Source organism: Arctopsyche grandis, chromosome 4, assembly GCF_051622035.1.
Source record: "Arctopsyche grandis isolate Sample6627 chromosome 4, ASM5162203v2, whole genome shotgun sequence".
NCBI lineage: Eukaryota > Metazoa > Arthropoda > Insecta > Trichoptera > Hydropsychidae > Arctopsyche > Arctopsyche grandis.
The window spans coordinates 19,136,271-19,149,258 of NC_135358.1; the positions used below are offsets into that span (position 1 = coordinate 19,136,271).

The window sequence follows — 12,988 nt, forward strand, 5'->3', positions numbered from 1 at the left end:
AATTCTCTATCATCTATCAGTTTTAAGAGAAATATTAATCCCACGCAGGCAAAAAGTAAAATTTCCTTATCAGGATTCAAACGATGTACCTACATATGTACATATAATACGTACAACAAATTTTACACCATATTCTTGAAATTGCTCGTTTCATGGAAATATAAAAAATGCAAAAAGTACAAAGTTTTTGCAAGGTTGTTGCTTTTTTTCATGAAATTGTTAAAAATATCTGCTGATTTCATGAAATACGCAAAATAGTTACAGCATATTTCATAAAATTGACAATGATTATTTAAAATCAATATCAAAAATTGAAATGCATAAGAATAATTCGTTTATTAATAGATTGTCTTACGATTAAGATGGATTTGCTTAATATTTACACATGTAAAAGTCAAACTTAGATAAATTCAATGAGCATTAAGGATGATACAAAATAACCACCTAATTGTAATATAAGATATAAGTATTTTACCCATTCTTACCCCCAGAGGGGGGGGGGGGAGGTAACGAAGCGATTTTTTAAAATTAAATTTTATAATAGATTTTATTAACCATCTCTCATCGGAAAACATTTTGATTGAAAAAATATTGCCCAAACGAAAACTTTCAATTGGTTACGATTAAATCTGACTAAAATGACGAGTGTATAGCATAGCATCGCAAGCTTCGCCACTATCTGAGTTGCACTCCTATATTTAATTTTAATGTTATTGCAATATGATCAAATGGCGGAAAGTAAAGAAAATGACAAAATAAACGAGACAAATGTAATTGTGATGGAATGTTTTCTAATAATTTACATAAGATTATTTAATAAATAAATGTGAGCTTGGTTAAGGAAAATGTATATTTAGATACATTTCCGAGAAAGACTATCAGGGAACTCGTTGTTGTCATCTTGACGAACAAAGAAACGAAACGAAACATCACACGCGGAGTCAGGCGCCAACACACTGACAGCTTCGTCCCTCTCTTTTGCACCAGTTTACTCGCCCGTCGTCTTTCTCTTTCTAACGTACTGCGTGGCGGCGGTGAATAAATAGCCTATCGTTGTCTCTATCTATCGCCAAGACGGCTGCGTGTGAAACTATACCCGTTCCCTTCTAACGTGATGCATTATAGGGCCAAGCCAGGGGTCCATCAGTGAACGTCAAACTTAAAGAAAGATTGAACCTTTTACATTTTAATAATAATAATATGGATCGAATACTTTAATCAGGTAGTATTCGACTTAATGATTGACACGTGTATGCAGACATGTTTCTGTAAATAAAAAATGACTCAATATTATAGGTGTAATATTAACTTGAGATATCACACCGCCTAAAAACGTCTAAAATGATCATCTCGGTGCAAAAATGGGTCCGAGAACGTGATAACTAGAGAGCGGATAGAGAGCGTGCTTTTTCCAGGAATCGGGGCGGTTTGGCTCTATTTACAAACCTAGAGTGCAAAAGAAAAAAGGTTCTGCGAACCTTTAACAATGCATTTACAACAATTGAACAATGAACGGCGCGCTCTGGGTCCACTCTTTAGTGATAACATATAGCGTTCAGTCGTTGTTGCCCAAAATGCAACTGCACTCTGCAAGTTTGGTTAGGAATTATTAGTGAAACGGTATCTCATTTAATTGCAATTTTCCGCCGAGCGATTATAAATTTAAATGTAGAACTTCCTGTTAAGTTAATAAACTATCACCGTGATTTGGGACTAAGGTTAAAAGCGCACCAAATCGCCAATAATCGCACCGCGTAAAATAGAACTGATCGCGTTTGTTTTTCCACAACCGACCAAATGAGAAAATCTCGACCGCATGTGTCTGTCCTCGCGCTAAATACCATTACAATTATACGCGTGACAGCTCATATAAAAATGAAAATTCAAAGGTTATTTTTAAAGATTCTAGCATTCGTCGAAATACAACTCTCGGTTGTTGTATCAGGATATAAGCATACCAATGTACTTTGAAAACACATACATTTTTTGCAGGGTTGTAGAATTGGAACCGGGATCGTCGAAACGACTAACGATTCCTCTTTTTTACTTTTTCTACATATAATAAGTTTTATACTTACGTAATAACAATAGATGAAAAAACACATAAAAACCATGGCAATGGTCATGGTATTGGTTTTATTAGAAGATAATGTTATACCATTAGTGTTAATATATGATATCGGGCATATGGGCACCGTGGGTGGTTTGTATAAAGCGCAATCTGAAGTCTAATTGTCGTACTTTTTCGAGCAGCTGTATATCGGCAATAACGCAGCAAAGGCTTCCAAGTCATCCATCGTCTCTGGTTTATTGGCGTTCAATCACGCGATCTTGGAGTAAAACTCACGACCGTAAAATGGACGTAGCGTAGCGAAAAGGTAAGTTTCGCGAACTGAACCACGATTTTTTGAAAAAAATTGCAAGCGTTGTTCTAGCGCAAGTCTATTCATGGTGAAATGGCAAACCAAACTGAGCGCAAATCAGCTTTTCAACTGTCAACTGTCAAATTGGCAACGCCGATCGGCGTTTTGCCAACAAGTCCATGAGCCTGAAATACACTGATGGGCGTTGTTTTTTGAGTATGTAAAAAATAAACAAAAATACTACCCGCTAAGCCTTTCCAGGTAGCATTGAAAAAAATGGGTCATTGAACATGGGTCGTGAAATCCGTGTCAATGTTTATAAAGACTGTTTTACACCGGAATTTCTGAATTTATAACCATAGCAGAATTTCTCGATGGAAATCCCTAACTGCCGTGTATTTTAGGTTATGGCTTGGCATTTAGACTGTGAGCATTACAATTGAACAACAATGAAGAAGATGGAACTAGTTTTGGAAAAATACATTCATTAATAAACTTCTTTTGTTTATTTTATATTGCTGCAAGATATATTAGAGCAGGGGTTCCCAACCTTTTTGTACCCTAGAGCGCATTCTAAAATATCGGTAGGGCGGCGAGTACCACCTATTGTTTCTAAGGATATTTAACAAACAATCATAAAGATGCTCATCGGTGATTCGAGATCTATATCTTGATTTTATTAAATTCTGTCGCGGTCGAATAGTAGCAGGCGCATACAAATCGGTCCGCGGGCGCCATGGCTCCCGCGGGCACGGGGTTGGGAACCCCGGTATTAGAGTCTAAACACACCTTGACAAAACTCGAAATCCTCGGCGGTAGTTATCTAGAGTAGTAGTCTAGGGTTTGTTTGGATTATCTACAATTTGTATACCTGCATTCTAATGGATTTCTAAATAGTTCTAGTTGGAAATTTTCAGCGTGGCGGGCTTTCAACAGAAAAGACGCCAGAATTCAAACGGTTAATACATAATATACTCTGCAAGTTTTTCTGCTTCTCTGATACAACGCTCGAGGAGTCAATCGCAACGAACCAGTACATAGCATACGTATCCGAATGAACGACGACAGCACGGTTTCCAATTGCGCTTAAAAGATGAACACCTGAATAAATTCCCAAATGTTGAGAGTCGCCGCGGTTGTAAAATGTAAATATAGCGCTTGCGACTGTGTGCGTTTGCACCGGCAAACGTTGAGTGTGTATGCGAGAGAGTAGTCTGAGTCGAGATCGCACCTCCTGCTGCTCCGTGTCGCCCTGGTAGACGCGACCGTAGAGGAAATGAATAGAGTCGGAGGTGAGCGAGCGGTAGAGCGGTGGAGCGGCAGATTCATTTCCACGGGCAGATTTCCTCAGGCGCGCGCCGGGGGCGGCCGGAGGCGGTCGGAGGCTTTCGGGCCCGACAACTCCACTCCACTCCACTCCACTCTGCGCGACCGGTAACGACGCATCGAGGCGAAGCGAACCGAAGCGAACCGAAGCGAACCGAACCGAACCGAACCTTACAACTCCATCCCACATATCACTCCATCATCGGCCGAACCGATGCGATGCGATCCGATCCGATCCGATCCGATCCTACGGCCCCGTGAGGTCTGACGTGCGGCAATGCGCGCGCCCACCCACACACCTTTACGAATGCTCAATGCAGATTTCACACACACTCCGCGTTTAGATGCTCTCGTACTCGTTGCTCACATGTGCTCACCTTCAGCCGTTCACAATCCATCTTGCTCACAATGGGCCGCGTAATGAGCTGACAAACAGCAGTGTCCCGCCGCAAACCCGCATCCAGAGTGTTTGCAAGCGTTCGCGTGTACGTACGAATCACACCAACAGCTCCGTAAGTACTCTCCGAGCTGAATACTTAATTCAGAGCGAAAGTGAGACCATTTCGATATAAATACGTTTGTATACCATTTAGAAATAAACGAAGACCGTGTGAAACGTAAAGGAGGTTTGTAAAAAGCGATTCGTATTGGAAGCGACTACTCACAGTATACGCAAAATATATACAAGAATCGGGGAGGTCTTCATAACTCATAATTAAAGGGCGGATAGGAAGCGTGCTTTTTCCAGGAATCAGGGGATTTTGGGTCTATTTACAAAGCTAGAGTGCAAAAAAAAGGTTCTTCATAAAATTGAACAAAACACATCAACAATGAGCAAACAAAAACAGGTTAACAATAGAAATTGACAAAAGGAACCCATTTATTTCGAGCTGGCGCATCACAGCGCCGGAGTCTACTCATAACTAGTCACCGGACCCAGAAGGTGCCGCGTATTGTTCAAAGGTTGTAAATGAATTGTTAAAGGTTTGCCGAACCTTTTTTACAAAGGATTTACAACAATGGAACAATGGATAGCACTGTGACTATCCTATCTCTACTCGTATGATTACAAGTAATACAATCAAAATGATCACACTGGATACTATAGACAAAATTTATGAATCATATGATGAAATTCCCTTACACAGAGAGTATTGTGTTGAATCATGAAAAAAAATTGTTGATTTCAACAATGAAAGCTTTTATTGTGAGCGTTAATTACTCACTTCCTGACCATTTTGACAGGAGCTTTATACTGGCATTATTATACACAATAAATTATTCATCCCTGTCTACACAGAATTGTTCAAAGTTTATAAACTAAAAAAGTAGTATAAACCGAAGTAGAACACCGTACATTAAAAACGATCGAAATGTACACACCCAATATACTTTATCTATAAAAAAAAGTACATACAAAACACGAAATAAAAAAAAACTGCTGCGTAAATTTCAAACTGGTTCCCAACAGAAAGATCGAATGACTGGATAACGAAGGAAGGCTTTATATTGCGTTTTTTTTAATACATACCTCCAATCTTTAGGAAATTGTATTATTATAGCCATTTTGCTTCGATAATAATAAAAATTGATTCGAATTCGTGACGTTAACCAGCGATGGCATTTTCATGAAATACACACGTACTTAGTTCTAAATAACGCAAGTGTATGTTTTATTAATTCCTATTTAAAAATTGAAATACGTTACGTGTACACCGGTCACAATAGATGCCACTGTTGAGCGTGTTCATTTATAATTCCGAAGACATTCCTGAGCTCCTGGTATACTTGTGCGATCAACGCAAGAAAATCAAACATTTTATATCGCGGGCTCGACAAATAAATAAAACCCAACTACTATATCAATCATTGAATTATTATAAATAAAAATCCGAGCCAATAAATTACTTATCATTCAAATATTTACGCGTTCGCGTCTACCGAGAAAAAAATATTAATTTTCATTATGCGATTGAGGAATGAATATGAATGGCGATAGCGCGGAGATAAATCATTTTTAATGAAAGATATTTACAAATACACGTTTAGTATAAATTTTAAATATTATCGAGTACATTTGCGGTGCGCGATTTCTATCAGGAGACTATGATCAGAGTGGAACAATCTTGTGATGGTGGAAATGTAAAAAAAAACGTAGCGATCAAACATCTGCGCACACTTCACAACCACACGCGCGTTTCTTTTTTACACATTGTAAGCATTCTGGATTTGGAAATAATGAGATTTTAGATATGTATATATTTAGTCGATTATAAAATAATAATTAAGCAATTATCAAGTAAATTGTTATCAAGTAAATAAGCCTAGATGAATATACGCACAACTGTACTTACGTGAAAGATAAGCAAATTCAATTGGAACGATATCATTTGATTGGTTAAGTGAAAAATGAACGACTAAATTCATCTTGCGACTTTGCGACCATATTGATAAAACACATGGGAGTTAATGATTAGAAATTGTAACCAGATGGAGACAAACACCGGTAAGCTACGATGTCACATACGAGTACATATGCATGCATGTATGTACATATACAGGAAAATATTAAAAGCAACATTTACATATGATAAGGGCCCATTCTATGAAACAATGTAATAAATAATTTAAAAAGGCGTTTATTATGACGGGTTGTTTTATTCGTGTTAATTTTTCTCATCAAATATTAGAAAGTGTGAGTGTATTTTATTTTTACATAGATATATGCCAGGAAGGCCTTACAGGTAAACCCCAATGCGCCTTCTTAGACAATTAATTACAAACATTGCAGCATTTTTTTTATTTTGGCAAATTGACAAACTGTGATAAGAAACGATCCACTTGAAGTCACAAATATCCAAGTTTTACCAGTAGCATTAAATATTAGCACGGGATCGAACCACCGAGCCAAACTGCTAGCTATTGATCACATTATGCGTTTATTCGATGAATTCATGTATTTGTTCAATTATCGCAATTACAAAGTCACGAAAGTGATGAATTATAAGTATACAAAGCGACACGGCTATATGTAATTTTATAACTGAAAATGAAAATAAAGATTAAGTAAAAAAAGGAGGTATGTAAAAAATGTCATGCACACAGATCATGATAAATCCAATACGCAATGCAACATGTATTTCATTATGTTTTTGCGTCAGCTGTTTTCGCGGTCATGGGTCACAATCAAATCCCAAGAGTATAAAACGTTTTATCTCTCTCTCTCTCTTTTCAATTTTACATCGTGGTTATCAATCGCTAATCATTCATTCATTGCGGTGTTCGTTTTCGTGTATTGAAAACAACAAACACGTTCATTGTACCTACTTCACAACTTCCTTTATATAACCTAGGTAAACGTGTGAATCAAAATTGCGAAAGCCAGTGAGACATCGAGAGTGTTGAACGGAAATGAATTCCCCAGCTAAGCGTACAAATATACATATACATAGTTGGGGTTATATGTATGTATGCACATGATGAGGTCGAGAGGGAAACGGGAATCTTAGCAAGGCGCATTTCTTTGACGGGGCTGGAGGGCTCGCGAAACAGCGAACCAACCCACTCGAGTCGCTTTGCCTTCAAAAGTTGCAGTTCACGGCAAGTCAACTTTTCCATTCCCTCTGTACGGGCTTGACGTCGCTCCTTCTCGCTCTGGCAGAGAGTGGGTGGTGGGAGATGCCCACGTGCTGTTTTCCTTTTTCTGGGCAACTTTTTCGAACACAATCTCGCTTTGACTTATGAGTTTTGATTACCGTAACGAAAATGGATTTTTATTGTGACGCCGTAGAAACGGACGAATTACACCCAATTAATAAGGCAAATTTGATTTAAAATCAAACGCATGGGATTCAGATCTTTTACGAATGATATTAAAATCTTAATAAATACATATTTAGATGCACAATTATAAAAAAAAAAAAAAAAAATGAAAAACATTTTATGTATAGTTCTATTTTAAAAAAACGGCAAAGTTTTAAAACGGTTGAATAAGAACCCAAACTTCGTCACATGACAAAATTGATGTTGAACTAAAAGTGGTTAGAAATTAGTAATAAAAATAGGATTTTTTTCTCGCTCAGTGTTGTCAAACAGCTTTATTTGATGTTGGCTTTATATACATATACATGCATAAAGTAATTTACTCGTTATTATTTTCTATTACATATATGTAATATTAACATTATGACCCAATAACCAGATTAATTACATGAGTGGTAAGTAATTAATCCATAAATAACGAATGGACATACATATACATAAATAGCTTATTTAGCACAAATGTACATATGTATGTATATACACATTACACATACAGTTCCAGCGGGAGAGTCGAACAAACGGAAGTCAACCCGATCTCGTTTGAATTTGTCAAAAGCTATGTGCATAATTTACACAAGATCAAAGCTAGATATGTACTCGTACATATGTTGTATGCACGTTCTTGGTCATTATGGGCAAGAGCACACGATACAGTGTTAGTTCAGTGACGTCATAGCATGTGCAACCGGTTCGAGTGACGCAAGAGAGTACTCGCATCCCTGCCGCGGTGGGTGCAGTTTACGATTCGGGGTCGGTTCGTGTGACCCGGAAAACCTTCAAGTTCTTTTTGTAAACTGTCTGCCGCCCCCTCCTCTCAGTCCTAGTTTACCCGTCATTCCACTCTTTCTCCCTTAATCCCTTCCTCTCTGCCCTCCCGCCTCCCAACCGGTAAGTGCCGCGTTCCTAGCAACAGTATTTTTCGGGATTCTCCTGTCTAGCCCGCGGGCTCAATGCGTCACACACAACACAATCAACTGCTATTACAGTGTTTTCACAACTTTGCCTGGGTCTCTAATTAGCGAATTTAACACGGAACATTTTAAAACACTCCAATGTATTATGCATGTATGATTCAAACACCGGTTGGTTCTAAATGGATAAATCTTCATAGAAGTAGGATTGAAGTGTTCGCCATTAGAATACTGACTGAGCCTAATATTGAAATCGAGTCATTTATTTTATCAATTTATTTAATATTAGCCTGTGGTTAATGTGGTATTAAAAAAAAGAATGTTTATTTTTCCTAATTTAACTTATATACCTACATATATTCAAAAATATATTCTAATAAAATATAATATTTATCTATGAAAATCATTGCTTTATTGCACGCGCTTAAGAGGGCTGGATACCCGAACCCTTAATTTTGTTGCCGTTCGTTTCTTCGATATACATATATATTGAGAGAATGCGACAATATATACGAGTACATATCAATATATACATTGAGTGAATGCAACACTTGCGCCTCGACCAGATAATACCTATTTTAAATCGACAAAATTGAGGTTTCGTATTCTCCAGTTTTCTCCTCCGAAACTGGACCAATTTAAAAAAAAAAATTCATCATCGGTATGAGAGAGATATGTTCTGTTTGTGTCTTTGTGTATTTTTCAACATCAACCGTTAAATTAGCACGCTGGACTATTTTCGTGGGTGTAAAAACGAGGCAATTTTATAGATTTTTGGTGGCTCCTAACTCCTATAAAAAATAACTAATCAAAAAAATAAAAAGATAAAAACATGCCTATGGTGGACATCCATACCATATTAAAAATAATTTCTCTAGTGCCATAATTGAGGAAGGGAGAAGGGTAATACGTTTGTATGGACAAGGCGCTGGTGTCCAGCCCTCTAAAGCTCGGGCAATAAAAATTTGGCCTAAAATCACACGAGCCAACAGTGAATGGTTTTTTAATAAAACACTTCTTTTTAGATATTGTATTGTATATAATTTATTTTATTGTATATAATCTAATGAAAATTTAAGCAACAAGGAATAATCCGTATTTGGGGAAGTTTGAGAATGCGTGTGGTAACACTACTGCATGGTCCAGATAAGGGTAGGGAACGTCTGTAGCAGAGGGGAGGAAAATGACAGGGCCGATACGGGGCCCCCTCCAGAAGACACGACTAATGTGATTGTGCCGTCATTACACGGACCCTTTCGGTGTCCTCAGTACTAGTGTGAAGCGCACCCGGAATCACCTAAAACTGCCCCTGCACATCTTCACAAGATCATTTGTCGTAACTGAGAAATATTCATAGCGTTTATGCAAATTGTAACTACTCAAATGTACATACGAATATGGAAAGTTCACGTATGTACGTATTAACCTGAAGAGAAACTATGTATGTACTACATGATCTCGCTCAATTACGATTCTACATAATCAATGCGAACGGAACGTAACAAATCAACACCTGAATATGACCCATATGTGGTTATACATTTCAAACGAATAAAATATTCCCGCAATAGAGTTACATAAATATACTGACCTATACCACGGGGATCGATGATGATGGTTTACCGAGAAGGGCGAGTCTTCTGACAACCCTCGTATGTATGTATGTACATATATAAGCTCTCATTACATAAAATAACGATAGGACGCACATTCGTATGAATTTAAATGACACTGTGATATTAGTATCTTTGTAGAGTTGCACAGAATAATTAAAACTTAATATCACACCAACTATGTATGCAGACACCGGTTTTTACCATTACGAAGGCTTTTTATAAAAATTCAAAGATGAATAAAAAAATTTCAATAATGCATCCAAAGTTTCATGGCAAAAACAATAGTAGGTATGGGTCTTTTTGCGTGAAATATCCAGAGAGTTTGCCAAATTTAAAATGGTTTTAGAAACAAATGGCAAATTAACAAGCGGCCTTCAGATAATTTATGTCACATAAATTACCTTAAAAGGAAAACCCTGAATTATTCCATTATCTACAAACTTAAAATTGGATACAAATTTAAAAAATATGGACATACAATATATGTGCATCAAGCCATCGATATGTATGTATGTATATTTCAGTGTCGTATAAATGAAAATTACATGTAAAATCAACAATGTACATATGTATTTATATGTAGTGTTTGAATTTATGTGCAATATGACTACTTATCAATTCATATTTTACGCATATTAAAGGTGTGGGTATTATATCCTTCAACATATTTGTTATTTATTTAGAACTAATAATAACCATTACGAGCCCAGCCCGAAATAGACTAAGCTATACTACTGTCGTTAGAAATACAAAAGTATCGTCTGACTGTCGGATTTACTCGCATAAGACACACACATACATACATACATCTGTGTGAACACACATACACATGTATGTATCTTAAACAAAATAAAAATGAAAATATTATGATGTAATAAAAAAAACGACAAACTACGTTTAAAGGTTAGGGTTATATGTATAATAACTATAAAATTAAAATGAACAGTTTAATTTGTAGGCAATGGACGGTATGGGTTATCACAAAAATTTGTAAATTTGATAGGACGCACAAGGAATTTTAATGCATTTGCTTCCGTAGTATTCTGTAGGTAATCTGTTCTAAAGCAGACAATATTTTTTTGTTGAAAAAAACCGAGTCGAATACCAAATGAAGGTGCGTACGGAATCGTGGGTGAAATTTTCTATTGGAAATAAAAATAAAAATAGGACTCACCCAAATCTTGGAAGCGAGGAATCATCTCTTTGCTGGGCATTGTCGAAATATGCGGCAACGCAGTAGTTAGCAAACCTCCTCCATTGCCAGCAGTTCCGAGCTCGTGAGGCAGCCTTTGTCTCGCCACGGCGATACCCACGGGAATTGAACCTGGAACGGGAATATGTCATGTCAAAATGTGGGCAGTTAATCTCCAATTATATAGAGCTTGTGTGTAGCGTTAGCAAATAAGGTCACCGTGTATGTGTGTGTCGCTATGATCGAGATATACTCTAATTGCAGTTGCACACATGTATGTAATAACCGATCAGCGCCGGTCTCGGGGTGTGTGTACGTACCTACGGAAAAATCTTCACATTCCTGAGAAATTCTTTCGATGCTGATATGTGTAATTGGCAGAATCGTACAACATCAATTTCTATTGATTATGTTAGCGTTTGAAAAATGCATCGGAAGGGAAGGCTTCGAATTAGGTGAAAATCGGGCGATAATCGCGCCGACGAATTGTTGATGAGCGGCCATACAGAATGCTTGGTATTCAAAAGTTCGAACGTAACATAACCGGGCGCATTCCCCTTGTGAATACATAATCGAGCCGGTTTTCGGCCGGAGCTGTGCTGTCATCAAAGCACTGGACAGGGGCCGAGAGAGGGCTGGACAGGTGCGCCAGTTAGCGAAACAAGACCAATATCCGGTGGCGTCTGTGAACACCTGAATATAGTAACCCCATTGAAAGTTTCATGGGATTGGTATCGGTGGCGAATTTCGCATTATCAAGAAACTCGGGAGTACTTAGCCCCTTGGCGATGAATACGGATGAGAACTAAAACCAACATCATTTCGATGTTACTGCGAAGATAAAAAAGCTATTTGCAAAAAGTAATAAAAACCTTACAAAAAAATAGCTACCTTTCAAATAACGTGTTTCAAAACTCAAAAATAAGTTCACACTCAATCCACCGATCAGTCAGTATATAGTATTCAGAATGACGTGTGTGAAATGACGAATTACATATTGAATAACGCAGATAGTGTCGCATTCGAAAATGAAAAGAAGAAAACCGACGAAACTTCTAAGTTTTATATGTATGTAGGTATATACATACATACATGTACATCCTAAAGAAACAAAGTTTACAGGAAATTTGTACAATATACATATGTAAATTTAAAATACAATGCAAGCTAACATAACGACGATATATGTACAAACGTTCAGAAGAATCACATTATATTATGTACAAGTATAATATTTAAGTAGTGCATGGGTAATATGATGAACGTAAATGAAAAGTGAAAAAGATTATCAAAAAACTCAATTCCCCTATTTTGAAAGAATTACAAACTTATTCATACACAGAGTTTAAGTATCGCATGTTCCATGTAAATTTAACCATTCGTCATACGTCGAGAAAGCCATCGTTCTATTTGCGAAAAATATATGAAATTTAAGAGAAGCAGATAAGACAGATACACGTTTTAACCATAAGATAACAAATGAAAATATGAACCATTCGATTTCAAGATTAAATTTAATGATTTCATATCAACATAGGAATCGATTTTGATTCATTTGCAATATATGTATGTATAGCCGACATATAAAAGATATGTACTTCTTCAACTGCATTAATAAATCACAACGCTTGAAGATATCACGTAGAGTATATTAAAATAAAATTATAATACGTCAAGCTAACAGAGTGAGCACAAGAAGAATTTAACAAATAAAAACTTCAGTTGATCTGATTGAGCTAAAATCTGAAGCCTTTTATC

General features: G+C 36.9%; 1 protein-coding gene across 1 annotated transcript in view; it reads right to left on the reverse strand.

Moving 5' to 3' along the window:
- Positions 1–12,988, reverse strand: part of wge (BAH domain and coiled-coil containing protein winged eye) — an 89,440-nt gene that overhangs the window by 12,320 nt on the left and 64,132 nt on the right. The window contains exon 6 of the mRNA XM_077429380.1: positions 11,213–11,362. Coding sequence (XP_077285506.1) covers positions 11,213–11,362 — 150 coding nt within the window. The remainder of the gene's footprint in view (positions 1–11,212; positions 11,363–12,988) is intronic.